Genomic DNA, 21,375 nt, shown 5'->3' with positions numbered 1-21,375 from the left:
CGGATGCTCTTGAATATTATTATTATTTTAACGAATTATTATTGTTACGGAAAATGTTATGGTATAAAAAGCTTGATAATGATAATCATACATATCACTACATGTCATTATTAATTGGAAAAAAAAAGGTGCCCGTAAATTAAGGAATTTAAAATCCAATGCCTTGCACTTGCACACAGCTAAGCTGAGCAGCCTGAGCTGAGGGAAAGAGAAGAGTTGTGGGGTTTGGGTTTGACCAGTAAGTGATAATTAGACAAAAGCCTGTAAAATAAAATAAAATAAAATAAAATACTTATAATAACAAAACAGCGACCGATCTGCTTTCCCTTCATTTTTATTCCCTTTTCTTGTCTGAGACAGACAACGAAAAGAACCAGTTCCCAGAAATAGAAAACAGAATAAGAACATTATACAAAAAACGCTTTGAGTTATTAAGTGCTCCCCGGGTTCATTCATCAGAGTATCAATCTTTATCCTTTAATTTTTTATCCATTTTTAATCACTTTAGCTATAGGGAAAGTAAGTCAGTATATTCTGCTTTTAGATCAATTTGACCTTGGAGAAACAGCTCGGAGCTTCCGGTAAGTTTTAATGGGGTTTATGAGTTGCATGTATTCGTTAGCTTACTTTGAAGATCATGTAGCAGGGAAATATCGGTGTTTTTTATTTATTTTTTTATTTCGCGTGGCATCATGTCTTACAAGTTGAAGTTTGATTGATTGATGTGTGGTGATTTACTGTTGATTACAGAGGGACCCACGTGGTGGAATATGTTGAGATAGATTCAGAAAATGGGGTGTGTTTTTGGGAGAGAGGTATCCTCAGGCATAGTGTCTGAATCGAAGGAGGTCAGTAACTTTAGCGTGGAATCTAGTTCTAGGAAAGTTGGAAATGTTTCGGTGAAAACGATTGATGGTGATGTTGTAGAGGTACAAAATGATGAGAGCCCGAAGAAGGAGGAGAAAGTGGTTGATGGGGAGAAAAAACCTAGGGGAGAGAGGAAAAGGTCAAAGTCGAACCCTAGGCTGAGTAATCTGCCTAAGCACTTGCGTGGTGAGCAGGTTGCTGCTGGGTGGCCACCATGGCTCACTGCTGTTTGTGGAGAGGCACTTAATGGCTGGATTCCACGGAGGGCAGACTCATTTGAGAAAATTGATAAGGTTGGTTATTTGATATTTTTGGAAGTATGGTCATTGTCAATTGTTTTGAATTGAAAGAATGAGAAGTTATGAGCCATGTTTATTGAGATGGATAATATGCTATGCTTTCATCTTCAATTCCTATCACAAATGATGTGACACAAGTGTTTTTTATATTAATTTTGTCGTGATGGTCAATTTCCATTTGGAATTGAAGAATGCGGCCGCATCATTTGAGATAGGCTTTTGTGATGGCATAATGTTGCTCTAGATTGTGTATTTCGTTCATTTTTTTATATTTTTGAAGTTGACATCTTTTCGTTTCAATTTTTTTCCATATGAACGGTAGATTGGGCAAGGAACTTATAGCAATGTGTACAAAGCTAAAGATATGTTAACGGGCAAAATCGTAGCACTAAAGAAAGTACGGTTTGACAATTTGGAACCTGAGAGTGTGAAATTTATGGCTAGAGAGATTCTCATATTGCGGAGATTGGATCATCCAAATGTTATAAAGTTGGAAGGTTTAGTGACGTCAAGGATGTCATGTAGTTTGTACCTGGTATTTCATTATATGGAGCATGATTTGGCTGGACTTGCTGCAAGCCCTGAAGTGAAGTTCACAGAACCACAGGTAAGCCCTAGCCTATATCTAATCTAAATTAAAGCACAAATACTCATACAGTTCCTTTGCAGGTTATTACCTGTATAGAACTGTGTTGTTTAACTTTGAAAGTTTGTTTATTTGAAGGTTAAATGTTACATGCATCAACTGCTATCTGGACTTGAGCACTGTCACAACAATGGCGTGCTTCACCGGGACATTAAAGGCTCTAATCTTCTAATTGATGATGATGGAGTGCTTAAAATAGCTGATTTTGGTTTGGCATCTTTCTTTGATCCAAATCATAAGCATCCTATGACTAGTCGAGTGGTTACTCTTTGGTATCGACCTCCTGAGCTGCTTCTGGGGGCTACTGATTACGGTGTGGGTATTGATCTATGGAGCGCAGGTTGCATTTTAGCTGAGCTACTGGCTGGGAAGCCCATTATGCCTGGTCGTACGGAGGTATCTGCCACTTTCTGCTTTGTCTTAAATCTAATCTTTGATCCATTTGTATTTTATTAGTCAAATGTATGTTTTCAAATTTTGATTTTGTTTAGGCTTTTGCTTATTTTGGAGTTATAGCTCTGTAATCAATTTATTCTTCTGGTATGTCATATTGAAGCAATTGTGAAGACAAATTGAACTATGTGGTTACATTACAGTGTTCTAATGATCTGTAGTTTAGTAGATATGTGAATGTTTGCTGAGGAGAACATAAGTTACATTGTGTTCTAATGTTTACTGCTATTGATGATCATCTATTTTACTTATTAGGTAGAGCAACTACATAAAATATATAAGTTATGTGGTTCCCCTTCAGAAGAATATTGGAAAAAGTCAAAGTTGCCAAATGCAACTTTATTTAAGCCTCGAGAGCCTTACAAAAGATGCATACAAGAGACATTTAAAGATTTCCCACCATCATCATTGCCCCTCATTGAAACCCTTCTAGCAATTGACCCTGCGGAGCGTCTAACAGCAACGGTTGCCTTAAACAGTGAAGTAAGTTACCAATTTTTGTGACTGTCTGTCACATATTCTTCTTTCTCTTGGTTGCAACTTTTATTTCTCCTGAATATGGATGCCGTGACTTCTATTCATATAGTTTTGTACCATGAACTTAATCATCCTAAATGTCACATCCAATGGTTTCTCATTTACGGTCGGTGTTAGTGAACTTCCTAACGTCATGCCTGCAAATAAGGACATTCAACTGACAAGGAAACAGTGTTTACACAAGATGGTTTTCTGCTATTCTGTTTCCTGAACTATTAATTAGAAATGTTCTAAGTATACAAGTTCAAAGCACAAACACTAAACAAGATTAGTTCAATATACTGTAACATTTATCTGATTTATTAATATCATATCCACGACACAATGGCTTGTTCCTTCCATTTATTACCATCTTCTTTGTCTTCCTGATGCAGTTTTTCAAGACAGAACCCTATGCCTGTGAACCTTCTAGTCTCCCTAAATATCCCCCTACTAAGGAGATGGATGCTAAACGACGAGATGATGAAGCTAGAAGGTAAATTCATTTTTACTTTACTTTGGTGTCAGGTTAATTTTTCATAGTCAATGCTAGAACATTAGTTTATTTTTTTAATTGTCTATTTGGGTAAGATATTTGTGCTTAGTGAATATCGTGTGGGGGCTTTGAACATGGTGGATAATTGAAACCCTCAATGAAAGGTTGAATTATTTCCTGTAATTTATTTTTCCTTCTCTTGTCAAATTCATAATAACTCAAATTCTTGAGACAGGCTTTATCATTTCCCACGATATGACGATTTATTTTAAGAATTTTTGTTCCAGACTTCCAGCTCAGTACATAATTATGTTACACATTTTGCTTATTTTTCAACAAAATATTTTTGTTTAGGGCTTTTTAATTTTAGCTGGTTGTGTTGGAATTATGCTAAATATGTGATAGTAAAGCTGACCGTAAAGCTTTAGTTCAGAATGAATTAGTCTCTTGAAAGTTGAGATGGTGAAATTTTGAAGTCATTGGATGGTAGCAACTGCCTTGATGGTTTTTTGGCATTGTACTAAATTCACACTGGATTTGGCATCTCTCTTGGATGTGAGTTGTAATCAGCATTTCTTTTTTGTATTATGTTTCAGACTAAGAGCTGCTAGTAGAGCCCAGGGTGATAGTGCAAGGAAGACACGGCCACGTGATCGTGGTGTTAGGGCAATGCCTGCTCCAGAGGCCAATGCAGAACTTCAATCTAATATTGATGTATGTCCCATCGCTTGCCTCTATAGTAAAATAATTATCTTATTTTTAATGCCATACTATTTTTAACTATTTTTTCAAGAGAAAAGAAAAGTTATTATCTATCTTTTTCCCAGTTCTCCATTTTTTATGCAATAGTCAATCTTGTGGCAATGGAGAATCTTTTTTGTTCAAAATCATAGAGCTTGCTATAAATAATTTATTCCTTAGCAATCAGTTTTGGAAGTTACAAGATCCTGTTTAACGGAGAACGATTACTAGCATAGAGCTCATGGACTGAAAATCCGAACTGGTATTCATTTCTTGGAAGATCAGAGATTTACTATTTGAGCTTAAGTTTGTCTGTTTGCTCCTTTTATATGTTTGATGAATCAGCTTAGGCTAGGTTCTTTGCCACTTTTAATAAGTTCCAACTTAGAGGAATGGAAGATCTTCTTCCCTATATGTAACTTTATTTCTCTGTCTTAGTTTAAAATGTGCTCGCGACCAATTTCAAATTCCTTGGAAGTTTTTCATATGTTTAACTTATGTTGTTTGTTCTCTGAAAACAGAGGCGGCGTCTAATTACACATGCAAATGCAAAGAGCAAGAGTGAAAAGTTTCCTCCACCACATCAAGATGGAGCAGTTGGCTTTCCCTTGGGCTCATCACATCACATTGATCCTACCTTCATTCCTCCAGATGTGCCATTCAGCACTACCTCATTCAGTTACACGTCAAAAGAACCAATCCAAACTTGGTCAGGTCCCTTGGCTGACTCTGACAGTGTTGGGGCTACAAGGCGAAAGAAGTATGCAGCACGTGATTCACGAGAACCATCAAAACGACCAGCAGTAAAAGATAAAAGTGGCAATACTTGGAAGTAGAGGAAAGAAGAGTATTATTTGAACTTTCTGTGCATAGATCAAGACACAGTTTCATAAGAGTCTCGCTGCCTTTGACGCGAGGGTATTAGTTGAGCCTGGTTTCTTTCCATATACGAAACGAAATTGTTTGCATAGATAGATGGCGTATTCAAGGGGTGATTTCTCACTCTTTTTTTTTTTTTTTTTTTTTTTGGGATATTTTGATGTTACACCATACAGTTTCTTTTGTAGCAAAGCCAAATGTTTTTCTGACCGTGAGAACTCTGCTTTCTTTTGTACATTTTCGCTTTCCTTGTGGACACATTGTTGTTATAGCTTACAAAATTATTTAGAATTTCATATCAAGAGAAATAATGAAATTGACATCCATCCTCTTTCCTCTCTCCTCTCCACTTCACTCTTTTCATTTCTTCCAACTAAAAACAAGCTGTCAGCATCCCCCAACGACTATGTTTGTGTGATGAGAATTTTGTAATTTTTACGTGCGTCTTTACTGTTCTTTTATTTCTCCCAACTAAACACCGACCAGTCTTTATTGTTCTTTTAATCCTTCCAATTAAACACCGACTGAGATTAATAACTCAGAATTCAGATTTACAACAAAAACCAGTAGAAAGTAAATGAGTAACATATCATATACGCCATTAGCTTCTTCGCTTCAGCGAGCATACTGCAGACCTAAAGGGAAATAATAAATAAATAAATAAAATCAATGTCCTGTTTGAGGAAGCTGAATCCAATTTTTCACCGCGAACAAGTTGTTTGGTTTGGAATCTTGATAATCACTTATTTGGGGGCCAAGTATTAGTGAGTCACCCTCAGTAGGCTTCAGAAAAAATGAGAACAATCACTTATCTTGTTATATTTTTAAATCTTGCCATATTCTCTAAGGGATTTTAAAATCACTACAATAGTAGTATCTCCTTAATTAGGCACAATTTCATTGTTGTATTGTAATCTAGTTTTCTTTTTTTAAAATGGAAAACTTTAAAGGCCGTGTAACAAAAGTTCTGGGGGTAAACTTCAGCAGACTCTGTTTCCCAAAAAAGCAAAAAGATAAAAATAAAAAACTTAGAAATATTTCAATTAATGGCTCTATAACAAAAGTCTGGGGCCTAAAATACAAAGGCCTATAACTCATAAGTCGGCCCACTTAGCTTCAATTTGGGTTGCGCATGAGATTAATGTTGTGTTTACTTGCTGGAGTGGGAGTGAGGAGTGTGGATTCCTCCCACTCCAACGTTTACTTACTTAAAATGAGGAGGGATTGGGAGTCTCACTCCGTAGGCCCCACTTATTTTTGGAGTGGGGAGTGAGAGTGGGACTCCCATTGGGGGAGGTGGGAGTGAGAATCCACTCCCACCTCTCCTATTTCTACCCTTTTTTTTATTTTATGTTTTATAATTAATAAAATAAAATAAATAATATTATTTTTATTTAAATAATAATATTATATTTAACTAAATAATAATTTACATTGATTCTAAGTTAAAATTATTTTAAAATAATATTATTATATTAATAGAGAATTAATAAATATAATATTATTATATTTATTTTAAAAATAATAGTACTATATTTATTTAATAATAATAATAAATACTTTATTCTAAGAAAATATTAATTTTGTACTAAATAATATTATATTATTATTTTATATAATAATAAATTTAATATAATTATATTAAATAAAATAAAATAACATTTCATTTTATATTAAAATTACAATTAATAATTTATTGTTCATAATTAAGAATATTAATAATTATAATAAATTTACAAATATAATAAAATAAATATTATTCATTAAATATATTTTTTATTAGTTTTGTAATTAAAAATTATAATTCTTTAAATAAGGATAAAATTGTAATTTGAAACTATTTACTCCCAATCCAAGACAAAGTAAACACATAAATTAGATTCTGATCTCCATTCCATACTTCCATTCCAGTGTAAGTAAACAACATACTCCCACTCCCACTCCACACTCCCAATCCTAGGATTCCCACTCCCCAGGATTCCCAATCCAATCCAAAAAGTAAACGCTACCTACAAGCTTTTATGTTTCTTCTATTTTGCCATACACAATTAATTGTTAAATTCAGAAAGAAATTTATTTATTTATAATAAATCACAAGAGAAAACTTAAATTTAAAAAAAAAACAGTGCTAGTACCATCGCCATCACATGTGTATTTTTATTTAAATTGGTTATCAATAATGGCGCAAATTCTTTGAGAAAACAAATTTGAGTATAAAATTGAATTTAACTAGAAAATTAAAAATCCTATTTTTACTTTGTGAGACTGTATGTATCCATTTTCTTAATTTTTCTAAATGGAAGTGATTAACTTTTACATAATCAAGTTACGTACTTGTTGATTTTATTGGTTTATTTGTTCTTAAATGTTTAACCGAGTGTTTTTTCAATAATCTTTTTTTATAATACCACCTAAATTCTTTTTAAAAGTACAAAATTATATTGATTATGCCATTGGGTTTATTTAAAATATTAAAAAGAATGTTATCTATTGATCATATTGGACAACCTATAACTGAATTGGTCGGCATTTTTTTCTTTAATCTTAAAGTAGAAAGTTGAGTCTTCAATCTTTCCATATAATTTATTATCATATTTTCTATATTGCCTTATGCAATTAGTACCTGTATTAAAATATTAAAAAAAATGTCGGATCTCATCTAAAATTATTTTTAAAAAATAAAAAGAACTAGAAACCGCAGTCAGGTGTCTCAGCCACTAAAGTAATTCTACTTCCAAAATATATATATATATATATAAATTGAAATTAAAAAAAAAAAAAGGATTAAAAGCACTCATTAGATATGCGAATAGCAAAATTAAACCTCCACAAAGACAAAGACATCGATAAACCTGTTTGGAAAGAACATTACAGAGGAGAAACTGCTCCCTATTTTTATTCTCTCTCCAAAATCAACGAAAGCTTCACAAGAGCCTCATTCTCTTCATCTTCCAAGCAAAAAGACAATAGATAAATAATCAAACCCAGAAACGGAAGTGAATAGTATTAGTGATGGAGGATACCAATAACCCAGCAAGCAATGTGGCTCGGGCCATTGCTGCTGCGCTTGACTGGAACTCTGCTCCTGAAGCTCGCAAAGCCGCTGTCTCTTATCTTGAATCCGTACTTATTTTTTCTCTTTCATGGTCTTTGCTATATGTATAAATATAATTTGGTTCTTTTAGTTTATATGTACATGCTCTGAATTCTGATCAAAAGATGCTTTTGTTGACTTGGGATGCTAAAAAGTGTTTATTTTTTTGAATTATTAGTTTAAATTTGATTGAGTTTCAGGGATTTAGAAAAAAAGTGTACTTGGAAAATTTTGGTATTCTGCTAAAGTTTGAGAATTTGATGGATATAGGATTGCTTGAAATGTTGTAATTTTGTAGATTACTGTTAGGTTGATTGATTATAAGGCCTTAGGCAAAATGGGACTGGTGACTGGGCTAAATAGTTGGTATTATGGTTTTTGGCTGGGAAAAATGGTATTTTGATTGATTTGTAGGGTTTGTAAAAGAAAGAAAGTTGGTTACTATGATTTCAGGTTCTTAAGAAGGAGCAAAGATGTGAGCTTTTTGTACGGGCGATTAGTATTTGACTCAGTTTTAGGCTTTAAACGGAAGGGTACAAGTAATTGGACTTCTGTAGTCATTCACATGCATTGTTGCTGTTGAAATTTAGCTTTGGTTAGATTGTTGATTCTTGAGGGTCACTCTTGTGCATGATATCAGGATCTGTAGTTCTAAACGCGATTGAAAAATAGCATATAATCATTGACCTTTTGTAAAGGCTGAATTATTGTTTTTCAATTTTTGTTGTCCAAAGTTTATTTTTGAAATGATACTTATTTGCTTTCTTATATTTTCAGGTGAAAACTGGAGATATACGGTTTTTGGCAAGTACATCTTTCCTTCTGGTCAAAAAGAATTGGTCTTCTGAAATCCGATTACATGCATTTAAAATGCTCCAGGTTCATGCAGATATTCCTTTACCTTGTGTTTGCCATGGATCTAGCCCATCCAAATTGTGAACTTGATATTGATGGGACTCATCTTATGTTTTAAGATGTTATCATTGATGTCTGACTCATCCTATGTTAGAATCATCTGTAAAATCAGTAATATGCTTTTGAACATGTCCTTCCAACTACACTGTTATAAGGCTCGGTGGAAACTTTTCAAAGCGCTCTCTCTTGTAGGAGGAGACTCTTCTATATTTCTACAATGTGGATGTGGGACAAATAGATATCATTGAACCCATACCGAACGATGTTTTGTTGATCAATATGATGTCTTTTTGTTTTTTGTTTCCTAATGGCCTAATCTTAAAGAACAAATGCAATCATCCGAAAAACAGAAATCTGGCTTTTTGTTCCTTTCTATCGAAAGAGGTTGTATTGCTCACTTGATGTGAATATTAGGTTCCAGCTATTTGATTTGTGAAAATTAGTGTTTGTATTCTTATGAGTTGTAAAGGTTGAGGATAAATTGAGTGACGTGACTATAACATATCTATCTTTCTACAGCATTTGGTCAGATTAAGGTGGGATGAATTGAATCCTACAGAACGTGGGGACTTTGCAAATGTCGCAGTTGATTTGATGTCTGAGATTGCAGATCCTTGTGAAGAATGGGCTTTGAAAAGTCAGACAGCTGCCCTTGTTGCAGAGGTTTTCATCCCACCATTCTCAACTGCTGTTTAAGCTATTTCTATGGCAATGACAGTTTTCAAGTTGCAGTACTTATTTGTTTTTCATTCTTATAGATAGTTAGAAGAGAAGGCATAAATCTTTGGCAAGAGCTGTTTCCTTCTCTAGTTTCCCTGTCCAGCAAGGGTCCAATTCAGGTATATCAACTTATCCTACTTTAAAGAAACCATTTTGCTTTCTAATACGTTAAAGGTACTTATACTGAATTGGTTTTACCCATCCCTCTTTATATCAGGCTGAGTTGGTTTCCATGATGCTAAGGTGGCTTCCTGAAGATATTACTGTCCACAATGAAGATTTGGAAGGTTTGTGGTGAAATACCTTAGCTATACTCTTTGCTATGTGTGCTGGAATGAATATTTTGTTCTTTGGAAACTCTATCTAGGAATGCTAACTTGTAACGGTTAAACTAGTTGAATTTCTGGACATCTGAATCCTAATTGTATGTGTGGAATGTCCTTTTTTTTTTTTTTAATTTATGTTTAATGATCAGGCCTTGGTTGGTTGAAGGGATAGAAAGTAAGAAAAAAAATGGAAGAAAAGTGTTTCCTTCTGTCTGTTTGATAAAAATGGTGGAAAACTGAAGGGATGAGGGAAAATTCTCAGATTGCGGCATTTGTCGTAAGTTCTAATGTCCTCACCCTTTTCCATCTAATTAGGGAGAATTGGAAACGGAGAGTGAGGATGTAAAATGGATCCCTCCCCCATTTTCCATCTACTCTTTTTTTGATCGTACAAAACAAGTTAAACCATCATTCTCCCTTCCTTTTTGTTCCCCTTCTCCTTTTTCCTACCAATTAAAGCCTTAGTGTAGTGGGGTTCTCTTTCTTCTTTAATGCTTCTTTTATCCCATCATACTTTTACTGTTCTTATTTGGAGGAAGATTTTTGTGAATGCCTTTGTTTGATATTTATATAGTTGTTTCCTTCTCTTCACGTGATTTTGAATGTGTTAACCAGGTGATCGACGTAGGCTACTGTTGCGAGGCCTTACTCAATCCTTGCCCGAAATTTTGCCTTTACTGTACAGTGTATGATCAGTCTTTGCATTCACTACAAGTTAAAATGTTTTAGCATTATTCTAATGCCTAAATTCTTGATACAGTTACTAGAAAGGCATTTTGGAGCTGCATTAAGTGAAGTTAGTAGGCAACAGTTGGACGTTGCAAAACAACATGCAGCTACAGTAACTGCTACTTTAAATGCTATAAATGCATATGCTGAGTGGGCTCCTTTGCCTGATCTCGCTAAATATGGTATCATTCATGGGTAAGATAACCTTTCTTTGAACGTTCCGACCTTATTATTTCAAGTCATTGTTCTGGATTGGTTTCTTACCCTCTCTCTATCATATCAGTTGTGGTTTCTTGCTTTCATCACTAGACTTCCGTCTTCATGCTTGCGAGTTTTTCAAACTCGTCTCGCCAAGGTAGATACTAAATCTTGTATGCTGTTAACTTATTTTATTTTCCTTGTCTGAGCATTCTTATGAATACTGTATGTTCTCAATGTGAAATTGCAGAAAGGGACCTGCTGATGCCTCCGCATCTGAGTTTGAGTCTGCTATGCATGATGTCTTTCAGATCCTGATGAAAGTCTCCGGAGAATTTTTGTACAGATCTGGGACAAGTGCTGGAGCTATAGATGAAAGTGAGTTTGAGTTTGCTGAATATATATGCGAGAGCATGGTGTCTTTGGGTACTTCAAACTTGCATTGTATTGTGAGGGAAGACACCATACTGTCGATGTACCTACAGCAGGTAATTCGTATAGCCCACACCTCCTCTGGAATCACTTAAATCTGATTGGGCATCTGATTCAAGGCTTTTTGCTGAAAGCTTATCCTTTAGAATCTCCTATATCATCTGTTGTATCCTTAGTTTTGTATAATTGCTCTTAGAGTTCACATCTGCACTGGATCCTTTTTCTGCTGCCATTACTTTGTTCACTTAAGCAAAGCTATCCTGGTTCAGAATGGAAATTACATGCATCTGACCATTACATTGATGTCTTAATCCTTATAACTTAGCTGCATTGCAGATGTCTTTCTTCTTTACCTTATCCCTGCATCACAAGGTTTGGGTATGAAATATGTGAATTTACTCTGAAAATTTTCTTAGTTCCATCTCTACCCCTGCATTTGTTATGTCTTTACTATGGTAGCTGCTTGTGATTGTGCATCTGAAGCTCATATTAAACTCGTGATTTCATATTTTACAAAAAAATAAAAGTTAAGGAAAAAAAAGTCATTAAAAAGAGAAGACAGAAGGGGATTCTTTTGTCTAACTTTATGCTTCTTATTGCCCAAGACATTTAATAATGGGCCAAAAAGGCCATGTGGATTCAGTTATGATGTTTAGGCAACACAAACATATTTTGAAGGCAAAGCCATTGTGGAGGAACTGACATCTAATCTTGCTCATCTTCGCTCAACATTTAATTTTTTTTCTTGACATATACTAATTCAATTAACATCTTCTTTAATGTTTTGATGTCCTTCCAGATGCTGGGCTACTTTCAACATTTCAAGATAGCCCTTCATTTTCAATCGTTGTTGTTTTGGCTGGTATGCAAAAACTTATTCAAATTATTGTATTTCATCAGAGGGATATCACATAGCTGCCTTTTAACATTTCTCTTTTTGCTTTCTTTTGTAGGCACTAATGAGAGATTTGATGTCAAAGACAAAAGTTGCACATTCAACTGGAGATGGATCGACTGTTAATAATGCGGACTCTGGTTCTGGGAAGGTTGATAGTCGAAAGATGAGGATTTTAAGTTTTTTGAATGATGATATATGTGGTGCAATTCTTGATATATCTTTCCAGCGCTTAGTCAAGAGAGAGAAAGCTCCTGGAACACAAGGGCCTTTGGAGTTGTGGAGTGATGATTTTGAAGGCAAGGGTGATTTCAGCCAGTATCGATCTAGGCTGGTATGTTTTACATGGATTATAGACTTGGAGGTTTTCAATTTTTTGCGTCTTACATAAATATCCTTCTGATGTGGAAGTTTAACTACTAGGAATTTGTTAGCTTTGTCTGTGTGTCTTGCTCCTGTACTCTTCACATTCTTTCTTCTATTTAATGAAAGTTTGCAAGACATTCAAGTTAGATATAGATATCGGCTTTGTTGGACCATGGGCCTCGACTTGCACGTTCTTTGGACTGGTGTTACCAGTTTTATTTTATTTCTTTGGCAGTAGCATCAATTTGGTGAAGAAAGATGTCACAGCACCCTCTGAATTTTGCTCAATCATAGACATATTAACTCACTGAATTATGATATCTACACCTTAGGAGAGCAATTAATTGTGTTGCACATATTTCAGTACTGAATAAGACGAATAATTATTAATATTATGCACACCAGTGGATAATGTCGGTATAAGCCTTTCCATTTCATTTCAGTTTACATTTCCACCTTGGGAGTTATCAGCTGTAGTTTAATGCTTGTCCATTGCTTAACAGTCTTACGTCAATCAAGTGCTATCTGTATATCTTTATGCCGATTTAGTTTATATTTTCACCAAATTTTTGCTGATATGTTACTTGATGCAGTTGGAGCTGGTCAAATTTGTTGCTTCTAACAAGCCCCTCGTAGCTGGTGTTAAAGTATCTGAAAGAGTTATGGCAATCATTAATAGTCTCTTGATTTCTACAATGCCTGCTCAGGTTTGATAGCAAATGCTTATTTGGAATCAATTCATGGGTCCTAGCTATTAGATTTCCTAGGGCGGAAGATTGAGTTTCAATTTAAACGCTTATTTTCTGAAGTGCAGGATTTAGCTGTAATGGAAAGCATGCAATCAGCTCTAGAAAATGTTGTCAGTGCAGTTTTTGATGGGTCAAATCAATTTGGTGGGGCCAATTCTGAGGTTCAACTTTCGCTGTCCAGAATATTTGAAGGTTTCTTTGTGATTTCTATGTATCTGATAAAAAATTTCAGACTTTTACTTTTATGGTTCTGCTGAAAATAGTTTGGTTGCTCTGATTTGAAGGTTTACTTCGTCAACTTCTTTCTCTGAAATGGACTGAGCCACCCCTTGTCGTCGCTCTAGGGCACTATTTAGATGCATTGGGTCCCTTTTTGAAATACTATCCTGATGCTGTCGGTGGTGTCATCAGCAAATTATTTGAGCTTCTAACCTCACTTCCTTTTGTTTTCAAGGTCATCTCTCTCTCTCTCTCTCTCTCTTTCTCTCTTTCAATGAGCTTCAATTTTTGTCTTCATTTCTATTTATTGATGATCTAAATTTTCTTTCCATTACCAACCTTTTGTTTGCTTGGCAGGATCCTTCAACGAATAGTGCACGACATGCAAGGTTACAGATATGTACATCATTTATTAGAATAGCCAAAACATCTGATAAAAGCATCCTACCTCATATGAAGGTAAGTTTTTGTTTTCTTATATGACATCTGATTATGCTCATCAGTCTGATTACTTAGATAGCATTTATCCTAATCTAGTGGGACCAAACAAAACCCATGGAACTTATTCATGCATATGTGACCGGATATAAGGTTTTCAATTGCAACTAGATTCTGATATGCTAATACCGATCCTCTCTTATGCTATCCAAAGATTCATTGGCAATTGATAGATAACTTTTCTACAGGATCTACTATCTTAAACAGAAACTGGTAGAACAGCACCTAAAGAAGATTTGGAGGACTGGAGATAAAATAGTTCCAAAATAGGAAATTACTGTAAATACATTATTGTGAAATGACTAATAGCTATAATAATGTGCCGTCCCATAAATGTGTAATGTCATGAAAACCTATAGTCATCAAAAGTGTGACAGAAGATTTTCTGCGAGATATCTGGTTAACATTATCTTAATTGTTTTCTATACAGGATATTGCTGACACTATGGCTTATTTGCAAAGAGAAGGTCGTTTACTTCGTGGTGAACATAATCTTCTAGGTGAAGCATTTCTTGTTATGGCTTCTGCTGCTGGGTAATTACTTATTTATCATAAGCTGACATTTTATCTATGTCTATGGCAGTTCTCTTGATTCCTGTTAAATTTTCAACTTGGTGCAGGATTCAACAGCAACAAGAAGTTTTGGCCTGGTTACTTGAACCTTTGAGCCAACAATGGATGCAGCTTGAGTGGCAAAATAATTATTTGTCTGAACCACTTGGACTTGTCCGTTTGTGCTCTGATACTTCATTTATGTGGTCACTTTTTCACACCGTGACATTCTTTGAAAGGGCACTCAAGAGAAGTGGAATTAGAAAAGCCAATTTGAATTTACAGAGCAGCTCTGCAGAAAATACTGCTGTTATCCATCCAATGGCTTCCCATCTTTCATGGATGCTACCTCCTCTCCTAAAAGTAAGTAATTCCTTCTTATTTCGGACATTTGGAATTTCCTTATCTCCATAGTGCTTTAAAATTACCAAGAAGCCTTCTGAAGTGACAACATTTCTTGATGAACACAATGTAGTAAGCATTTTTTACTTTTATTTTCATCTGTAGCTGCTTCGCGCTATACATTCCATCTGGTCTCCATCTATATCACAATTATTGCCTGGAGAGATAAAAGCAGCTATGACCATGAGCGATGCTGAGCAGTTCAGTCTTCTTGGGGAAGGTAACCCAAAATTTTCAAGGGGTGCAGTAGCTTTTGCAGATGGTTCCCAGTTGGACACAAGTAAGGAAGGATATGGAGAGCCTAATGAATCTGATATACGTAATTGGTTAAAAGGTGTCAGAGATAGTGGGTAAGTATGGTTTTAGCTTGGAAACTAGAAGTGTTGTTTTGTAGGTATTTTGGTGCAGATCAATTAAAAGAAATTTACCATCATACATTCCACCCAAGCCATTTATATACTAAGAAAACCCTTTTGTAATTTACTTTCTTCCAAAGAGAAAAACTGCATAAGAAAAAAAAACAGTTAGTTATTAGTTTGTTTAATACTTCTGGGAGGAAAATCTCTTTCTCTGCAATGAGTTAACGACTGGGTTTAATTATAATCTCCTAAACTTTAACAGTGTGAATATCATAGATGTATTGATGTATTGGCTGTATGTAAGCGATGCTTGATCAGTTTACAATGTAAGAAGCAAAGTATAGTCTTAAAAGAGTTGAAGAAAAAATATGAAGCACGTTATTGGATATTCACTATTAACTCCTTAGCCTTCTTGTTCCCCGATTACCTTTTTTATCATTAATTTGCTCACACAGGTACAATGTACTTGGACTATCAGCAACCGTTGGAGATCCATTTTTTAAATCTTTGGACTCCGGTTCAGTTGTCGTGGCACTGATGGAGAACATACAGTCGATGGAGTTCAGGCATATAAGGCAGCTTGTTCATTCAGTTTTAATCCATATGGTTAAATTTTGCCCCCCAGATATGTGGGAGGTCTGGCTGGAAAAGCTCCTGAACCCATTATTTATCCACTGTCAACAAGTTCTTAGCAGCTCTTGGTCCAGTCTTATGCATGAAGGTCGAGCAAAGGTTCCAGATATCCATGGCATAGTTGCTGGGTCTGACTTGAAAGTAGAAGTAATGGAAGAGAAACTGCTTCGGGATCTGACTCGTGAGATATGTTCACTTCTCTCTACTATGGCCTCATCAGGATTAAATAATGGGATTCCTCCAATAGAACAGTCAGGGCATTTTAACCGTGTGGACGTTTTGTTTCTGAAAGATCTAGACGCTTTCGCATCAAAATCTATGGTTGGGTATGTGGCATACATACTGTTTCTTACAAGAATAGCCTTTTCTTTGTATTTATTGGAGTATTTTTACATCTATGTTGTCATATTGCGTTATTGGCTGAAAATTGTAATTCATTTACAGTTTCCTCTTGAAGCACAAAGACCTTGCCCTTCCAGCATTGCAGATTTCTTTAGAAGCTTTCACGTGGACAGACGGTGAAGCTGTGACAAAAGTTTCTTCCTTTTGTTCTGCTGTGGTTCTTCTAGCGATACAATCAAATAATATAGAACTCCAGCAGTTTGTTTCGAAAGATCTGTTTTCTGCTATTATCCGAGGTCTCGCCCTTGAGTCAAATGCTGTTATTAGTGCTGATCTGGTTGGTCTTTGTCGTGAGATATTCATATATATGTGTGATAGAGATCCTGCTCCGAGACAGGTTAGTTCTATAATTCACCATGTTTTAATTAAAAGTTTGTATAACTTGCGCCTCGCGGATTGTGAGTCTGGGATAAGCTTTTATTGCTGTAGTTGCTCAACAACCTGTTGATGGAAGTATTCTTCCCCCCCCCACCCCCCCCCCCCCCCCCCAACCCCCCTGGGTTTTTTCAGGTTCTACTCTCTCTCCCTTGTATTACCCCACAAGATTTGCTAGCTTTTGAAGATGCTTTAACAAAGACAGCTAGTCCTAGGGAACAAAAGCAACATATGAGGAGCTTGCTTGTATCAGGTACTGGGAACAATTTGAAAGCTCTTGCTGCTCAGAAAAGTGTTAATGTTATCACAAATGTTTCAAGTAAGCATTCTTGCATAATTTCTCTTCCATCCTTTTACTAATCTGCCCATACTAGCCCTTAAGCTGTTCTAAGAGCCATTTTAATAAATGCCTTAATTTTTATTTTAAATTCAAGCGAATCTGCAATTCTTCAAATGCAGTCTACTTATTAGTCTGTTGCATTCTCTTTTCAGCAAGGCCACGCAGCTCAGATAATGCCCCAGAAAATAGAACTGAAGAGGGGGAATCTATTGGATTGGCGGCCATTTCGTGAAGGATTCTTGTGATTTGCAGAGTTGTATAGGGATGAATTATCTGGAAGAGAATACTAGTTAACAGGACATATACAGAGGCAAAAGGCGGCTTTTTTGGCCATTTTTCTATAGAATTTGTATAATTAGTTTTCCCTCTAACCTAATTTTCGAGTAAATATATATATAATTCAATTGGGTTTGGTAACCCACTGCTATTGTCATCATGGAAATGAGATTTATAGATGTATTAGTTATAGTATTCTTTTCATTTCTTTGTGGCACTTTCTAATCACACCCGTTCATCTGTTGCATTTTGGAAATTTTTTGGCTTAAACCTCTTTGAGACATGCCATTTTTCGAAAAGTAAAACATGATCTAATTGCTTATCACTGAAGATTTATGTCGATAAACCTTTTGTAGTTTTTTTTTTCCAATGCGGTGAGTAAAGTCCAGATTCATTTTGATCAAATTCATTTTGTTTAAGTCCTTTATTTCTCTTTAAAATTTGAAGCCGGCTAGCCAATCAACTAAAATTTTTTAAAAATTACTCGGTCATGCCTATGAGGCACAAATCTTTCATAGGTTGTTAGTAGATTTTAACTGTAGAGATTAGCACTTGCATTATCAAAATCACTATTGTGATTGTTAATTATAAAAATGAAAGTGCATGTGGTAAGATGATTTATTGAATCAGCATTTGATGGGTAAATGCTATCATTCTCAATGTTAGATATAGAAGACTAGCCAGTTGGAAAGTGTTATATGCAAATGTGACAACAAAGATGGATGCTTAAATCCTAAGCATGCACTTTCTATAAACACAAGAAACCTTCTGGCATTTGTACCACTTTCCATTTAACATGAAAACATTTTGCATCTCTGTATACACAAGCAAGAGCAAGTTTGGACTTCTGAAAGTCTCTTGTTAATTCCCTTGGTGCATGCTAACTTTGCTTAAAGAGCCGGCAACAGTGATCAGCAAATAGCAATGGGACCGGGAGGACCTGGAGGGCCACCTATGTGGGATCCACCACTACTCGGACCGCCGGACTCTTTCGGTGGCTTTTGTGAAGTTATCGCTTCATGGAAAGTAATTAAACATCAAATTTAGATGAGGGTTTCAAAATTCTCCATGTGCTGTTCTTTTAGACTTTTAGTCCCATTCCCATTACTGAAGTGTTCCAAGTAAACTTCGTCGATACATCATGTAGTGTAAGATACACTAACACGTGTCAAAATGGGAACTTTAGATGCAGCTGAACAATCACGAAAAAATTGACATTGACAAAAAAAATCTCAGTGGCTGCAAAAGCTAATACTGGTTTTTGATTGAGCTTCCTGTGCTGCTGCTGGTTGCTACAAGGCTGCTTTGGTGGTCCAATGGGCCCACCTGGACCTCCTGGTCCAACTGATTTCGGCCCACCACCTCCGTGATCATCTTGCACGCCGGTTGCCACCTTGTCATAAAGTTTTGTGTGTTGCTTTACTTTTACTCCGATGTTGTTTATGCAATGAAGATGGTAGTTTTAATTGTTAAGGAATTTGTTTAAGATAGTTAACTATGATTTATTATTTATGAGTTATTGGATGGTTTTGTTCATTGTTAGTTTAATTATGTAATCGCATGAAAATGATGCTAATTAACCATTAATCTATTTAATATTTATTAATTCAATCTCACGGTGTAAAGGATGGATTCGAATTATAATATACAATAATAGGCTAACTCTATGTTACGTTGACATTCAATAGAGACAATATCAATAAGTACCCCTAATTTTTATGGAAACTACACTATTTGAATTAAAAGAAATACTTTTAAACCTTAAAGAAGAAATAAAAGAAATTAAACAAGAAATAAGAAAAATAAAAATAGAATTATCTGTAATCCAATTAAGTCAGAAGAAAAACAAAAGAGTAGAAAAATTTGAAATATTAAAATCTGGAATAATTGGAACAAGCTTTAAAGAACCCATACAAAAACCTCAACCAGGAAGTTATGATGACTGGTTCGTAAAGACTCAATACCCAAAAATACTAGAAGAAACAGAAAAATTGAAAGCAGAACTAAAAACTAAAGAAAAAGGTAAAGAAAAACTAGAAATAAAAGAAACATCACTTAGTGATACAAATTGATGGATGAAACATTAGAAGAATTAACTGAAAAATTCAGTGATATAAATCTAAGTGATTTGGAAGAATTTGAAAGAGAATATTGTATAAAAATGAATGTTGCTGGAGGACCAGAAATGAAACCTAATGTAGCAGAACCAAGCCATAGGTATGAAACACATAAAAAAAAAAATAGACCATTTTTTGAATATTATCCACCTACCAAAAATCACCAATGGAAAAAAGAATACCAACCTAACAATGACCATTTAATACCAATAAGCAATGCAGGCACATTTCTAGATTTAGACTGCAAAATAGATCCCCGAAAGGCCTTAGCAGAATGGGGAATGCAGATGAAATTATTTTTTCTGTTTAATGGATCAAGAGAAGATTGGAATGTTGAAACAGAAGAAGAAAAAATAAATATATTTGCTGATATTTTAATAGCAAGCTTCTCAGGAAATGTATTTAATTGGTGGAAAGGATTAAGTGAGGATACACAAGGATTAATAAAGGATTCAACCAAGATAGCTTTAGGAAGAAATAAAGGATTAGGAATTGAAAGAATAATTGAATATATTGCTAGTGAATTCTTAGGAGAAGATTAGTTACAAAACACAGAAAATGAATCAAAACGTGATAAGTTAGAAGCAAGAATGAAATTAATAAATTTAACAATTTGTAATATGTGTTTTGTCAAAGAATATACTTGTGAATTTTCTAAATATTATTATACCCAATTTATGAGTCATGAAGACCAAAATATTTATAAAAATTTATACTATTCGAAACTTCCTTACCCTTGGAATGGATATTTTATTAATGAATATGAAAAATATACTAGTAATAATGAAAATAGACTCCCAGACACATTAGGATCTAGAATAAGATTTTTAAATACAAGATTAAGTGAAATATGTATTCAAAGAAATCTAATAAAAAAGAGTAAAAATATTACAAAAATATGTTGTGAAAAAACAGAAATGCCTACTCAGTGGGGGTGTTATACACCTCATAAACGGCACAGAAAATCTTATAAAAAAGAAAAAAGATATAAGAAATATAATAATTTTAAACGAAAATATAAAAAAGCAGGAAGAAAATATAAAAACCAAAGAAAAATATTAGATAAATCCAAATGTAAATGTTGGAATTGTGGAGAAATGGGACACATCAGTACAGATTGTACAAAAAAGAAAGTTAGGCTTTTAAAAGAAGATTTTGAAAATATAGAAAGTGATTTAGAAGAAATAAGTAATCTCTTAGAATATGATGGAAAAGAAGTTTACATGGTAGAAAAATCAGAAGATGAATCCGAATAAAGAAGAAATAATGGAAAATGAGGAAGTAGAAGAAATAGAAGAGATAGAAAAAGAAGAAAATAAAAGTGGATATAGTCTTGTAGCCACTTTTAATAAAGAAAAATATAATAAACTTTTAAAATTAAATATGGAAAAACCAGAATATGGAATATTACATAGATTTAGAGATCTATTTAAAAGAAGGAGAATCATACTACATGAATATTATGAACAAGAAAAAGCTGTAACAATTACACAGGCTGAAGGAAATATTAGATTTAGTTTGCTTAATAAAAGGTCAATAGACTTGGCATTAAGAAAAATAAAAAGTGAATCAATCAAAGAAAAAATTCATTACGTATATTTAGTAGAAATCCAAATCTTAATAAAATCCATTTTCAAAGAAGGAATAGATAGCCCCATAGTTCTATCATTACATGACCAAAGATTTACAGACCCTAGCATAGGACATTTAGGGACAATAGAAGGGAATTTATGTTACACTAAATTATTATTTACCTGCCACCTTAGATACTGTGTACATATAAAAGATAAAAATATAGATGAAACATTAAGTTTACATTTTAAATTACTAAAGAAAAATCTAATTCGAATTATGGAGAAATATATGGGAATAAACCTTATA

At 34.5% G+C, this 21,375-nt stretch overlaps 2 protein-coding genes across 6 annotated transcripts; both read left to right on the top strand.

Moving 5' to 3' along the window:
- Window positions 1–237: 237 nt before the first annotated feature.
- Window positions 238–5,240, top strand: LOC102625882 (probable serine/threonine-protein kinase At1g54610). 2 transcript variants are annotated; one of them, XM_006471733.4, is made up of 8 exons: window positions 248–581; window positions 751–1,160; window positions 1,489–1,773; window positions 1,891–2,208; window positions 2,521–2,748; window positions 3,177–3,277; window positions 3,874–3,991; window positions 4,540–5,240. In XM_006471733.4, the coding sequence occupies exons 2-8, from the start codon at window positions 792–794 to the stop codon at window positions 4,852–4,854; spliced, it is 1,734 nt and encodes a 577-aa protein (XP_006471796.2). In that variant the 5' UTR covers window positions 248–581; window positions 751–791; the 3' UTR covers window positions 4,855–5,240. The 2 variants fall into 2 exon arrangements, with proteins under 2 accessions (XP_052298042.1, XP_006471796.2); XM_052442082.1 differs by lacking the exon at window positions 2,521–2,748 and having other exon boundaries at window positions 238–581.
- Window positions 5,241–7,710: 2,470 nt separating this feature from the next.
- Window positions 7,711–17,581, top strand: LOC102625247 (protein HASTY 1). 4 transcript variants are annotated; one of them, XM_025096240.2, is made up of 22 exons: window positions 7,711–8,020; window positions 8,769–8,795; window positions 9,426–9,569; window positions 9,665–9,745; window positions 9,844–9,913; window positions 10,568–10,638; window positions 10,713–10,876; window positions 10,965–11,036; window positions 11,130–11,367; window positions 12,111–12,173; window positions 12,265–12,540; window positions 13,166–13,279; window positions 13,387–13,513; window positions 13,606–13,775; window positions 13,898–13,999; window positions 14,469–14,538; window positions 14,622–14,953; window positions 15,098–15,342; window positions 15,807–16,310; window positions 16,429–16,723; window positions 16,897–17,080; window positions 17,254–17,581. In XM_025096240.2, exons 1-22 carry the CDS (start codon window positions 7,910–7,912, stop codon window positions 17,331–17,333), a joined length of 3,540 nt encoding a protein of 1,179 aa, XP_024952008.2. In that variant the 5' UTR covers window positions 7,711–7,909; the 3' UTR covers window positions 17,334–17,581. The 4 variants fall into 4 exon arrangements, with proteins under 4 accessions (XP_024952008.2, XP_024952005.2, XP_006471793.2 ...); XM_025096237.2 differs by having other exon boundaries at window positions 8,769–8,870; XM_006471730.4 differs by having other exon boundaries at window positions 7,712–8,020; window positions 8,769–8,870; window positions 14,469–14,572; window positions 14,659–14,953.
- Window positions 17,582–21,375: the final 3,794 nt, after the last annotated feature.

The sequence above is a fragment of the Citrus sinensis genome, chromosome 5, assembly GCF_022201045.2.
Source record: "Citrus sinensis cultivar Valencia sweet orange chromosome 5, DVS_A1.0, whole genome shotgun sequence".
NCBI classification, from domain to species: domain Eukaryota; kingdom Viridiplantae; phylum Streptophyta; class Magnoliopsida; order Sapindales; family Rutaceae; genus Citrus; species Citrus sinensis.
This window is presented reverse-complemented; position numbering and strand designations above follow the sequence as displayed.

Bases quoted from the DNA above. Each gene is read 5' to 3' on its own strand.
- LOC102625882 (XM_006471733.4), top strand. From the start codon at position 792: ATGGGGTGTGTTTTTGGGAGAGAGGTATCCTCAGGCATAGTGTCTGAA. The intron at 1,774-1,890 runs GTAAGCCCTAGC...GTTTATTTGAAG, and splicing joins TGAAGTTCACAGAACCACAG to GTTAAATGTTACATGCATCA. The intron at 3,992-4,539 runs GTATGTCCCATC...CTCTGAAAACAG, and splicing joins AACTTCAATCTAATATTGAT to AGGCGGCGTCTAATTACACA.
- LOC102625247 (XM_025096237.2), top strand. From the start codon at position 7,910: ATGGAGGATACCAATAACCCAGCAAGCAATGTGGCTCGGGCCATTGCT. The intron at 13,514-13,605 runs GTTTCTTTGTGA...TCTGATTTGAAG, and splicing joins GCTGTCCAGAATATTTGAAG to GTTTACTTCGTCAACTTCTT. The intron at 13,776-13,897 runs GTCATCTCTCTC...TTTGCTTGGCAG, and splicing joins CACTTCCTTTTGTTTTCAAG to GATCCTTCAACGAATAGTGC.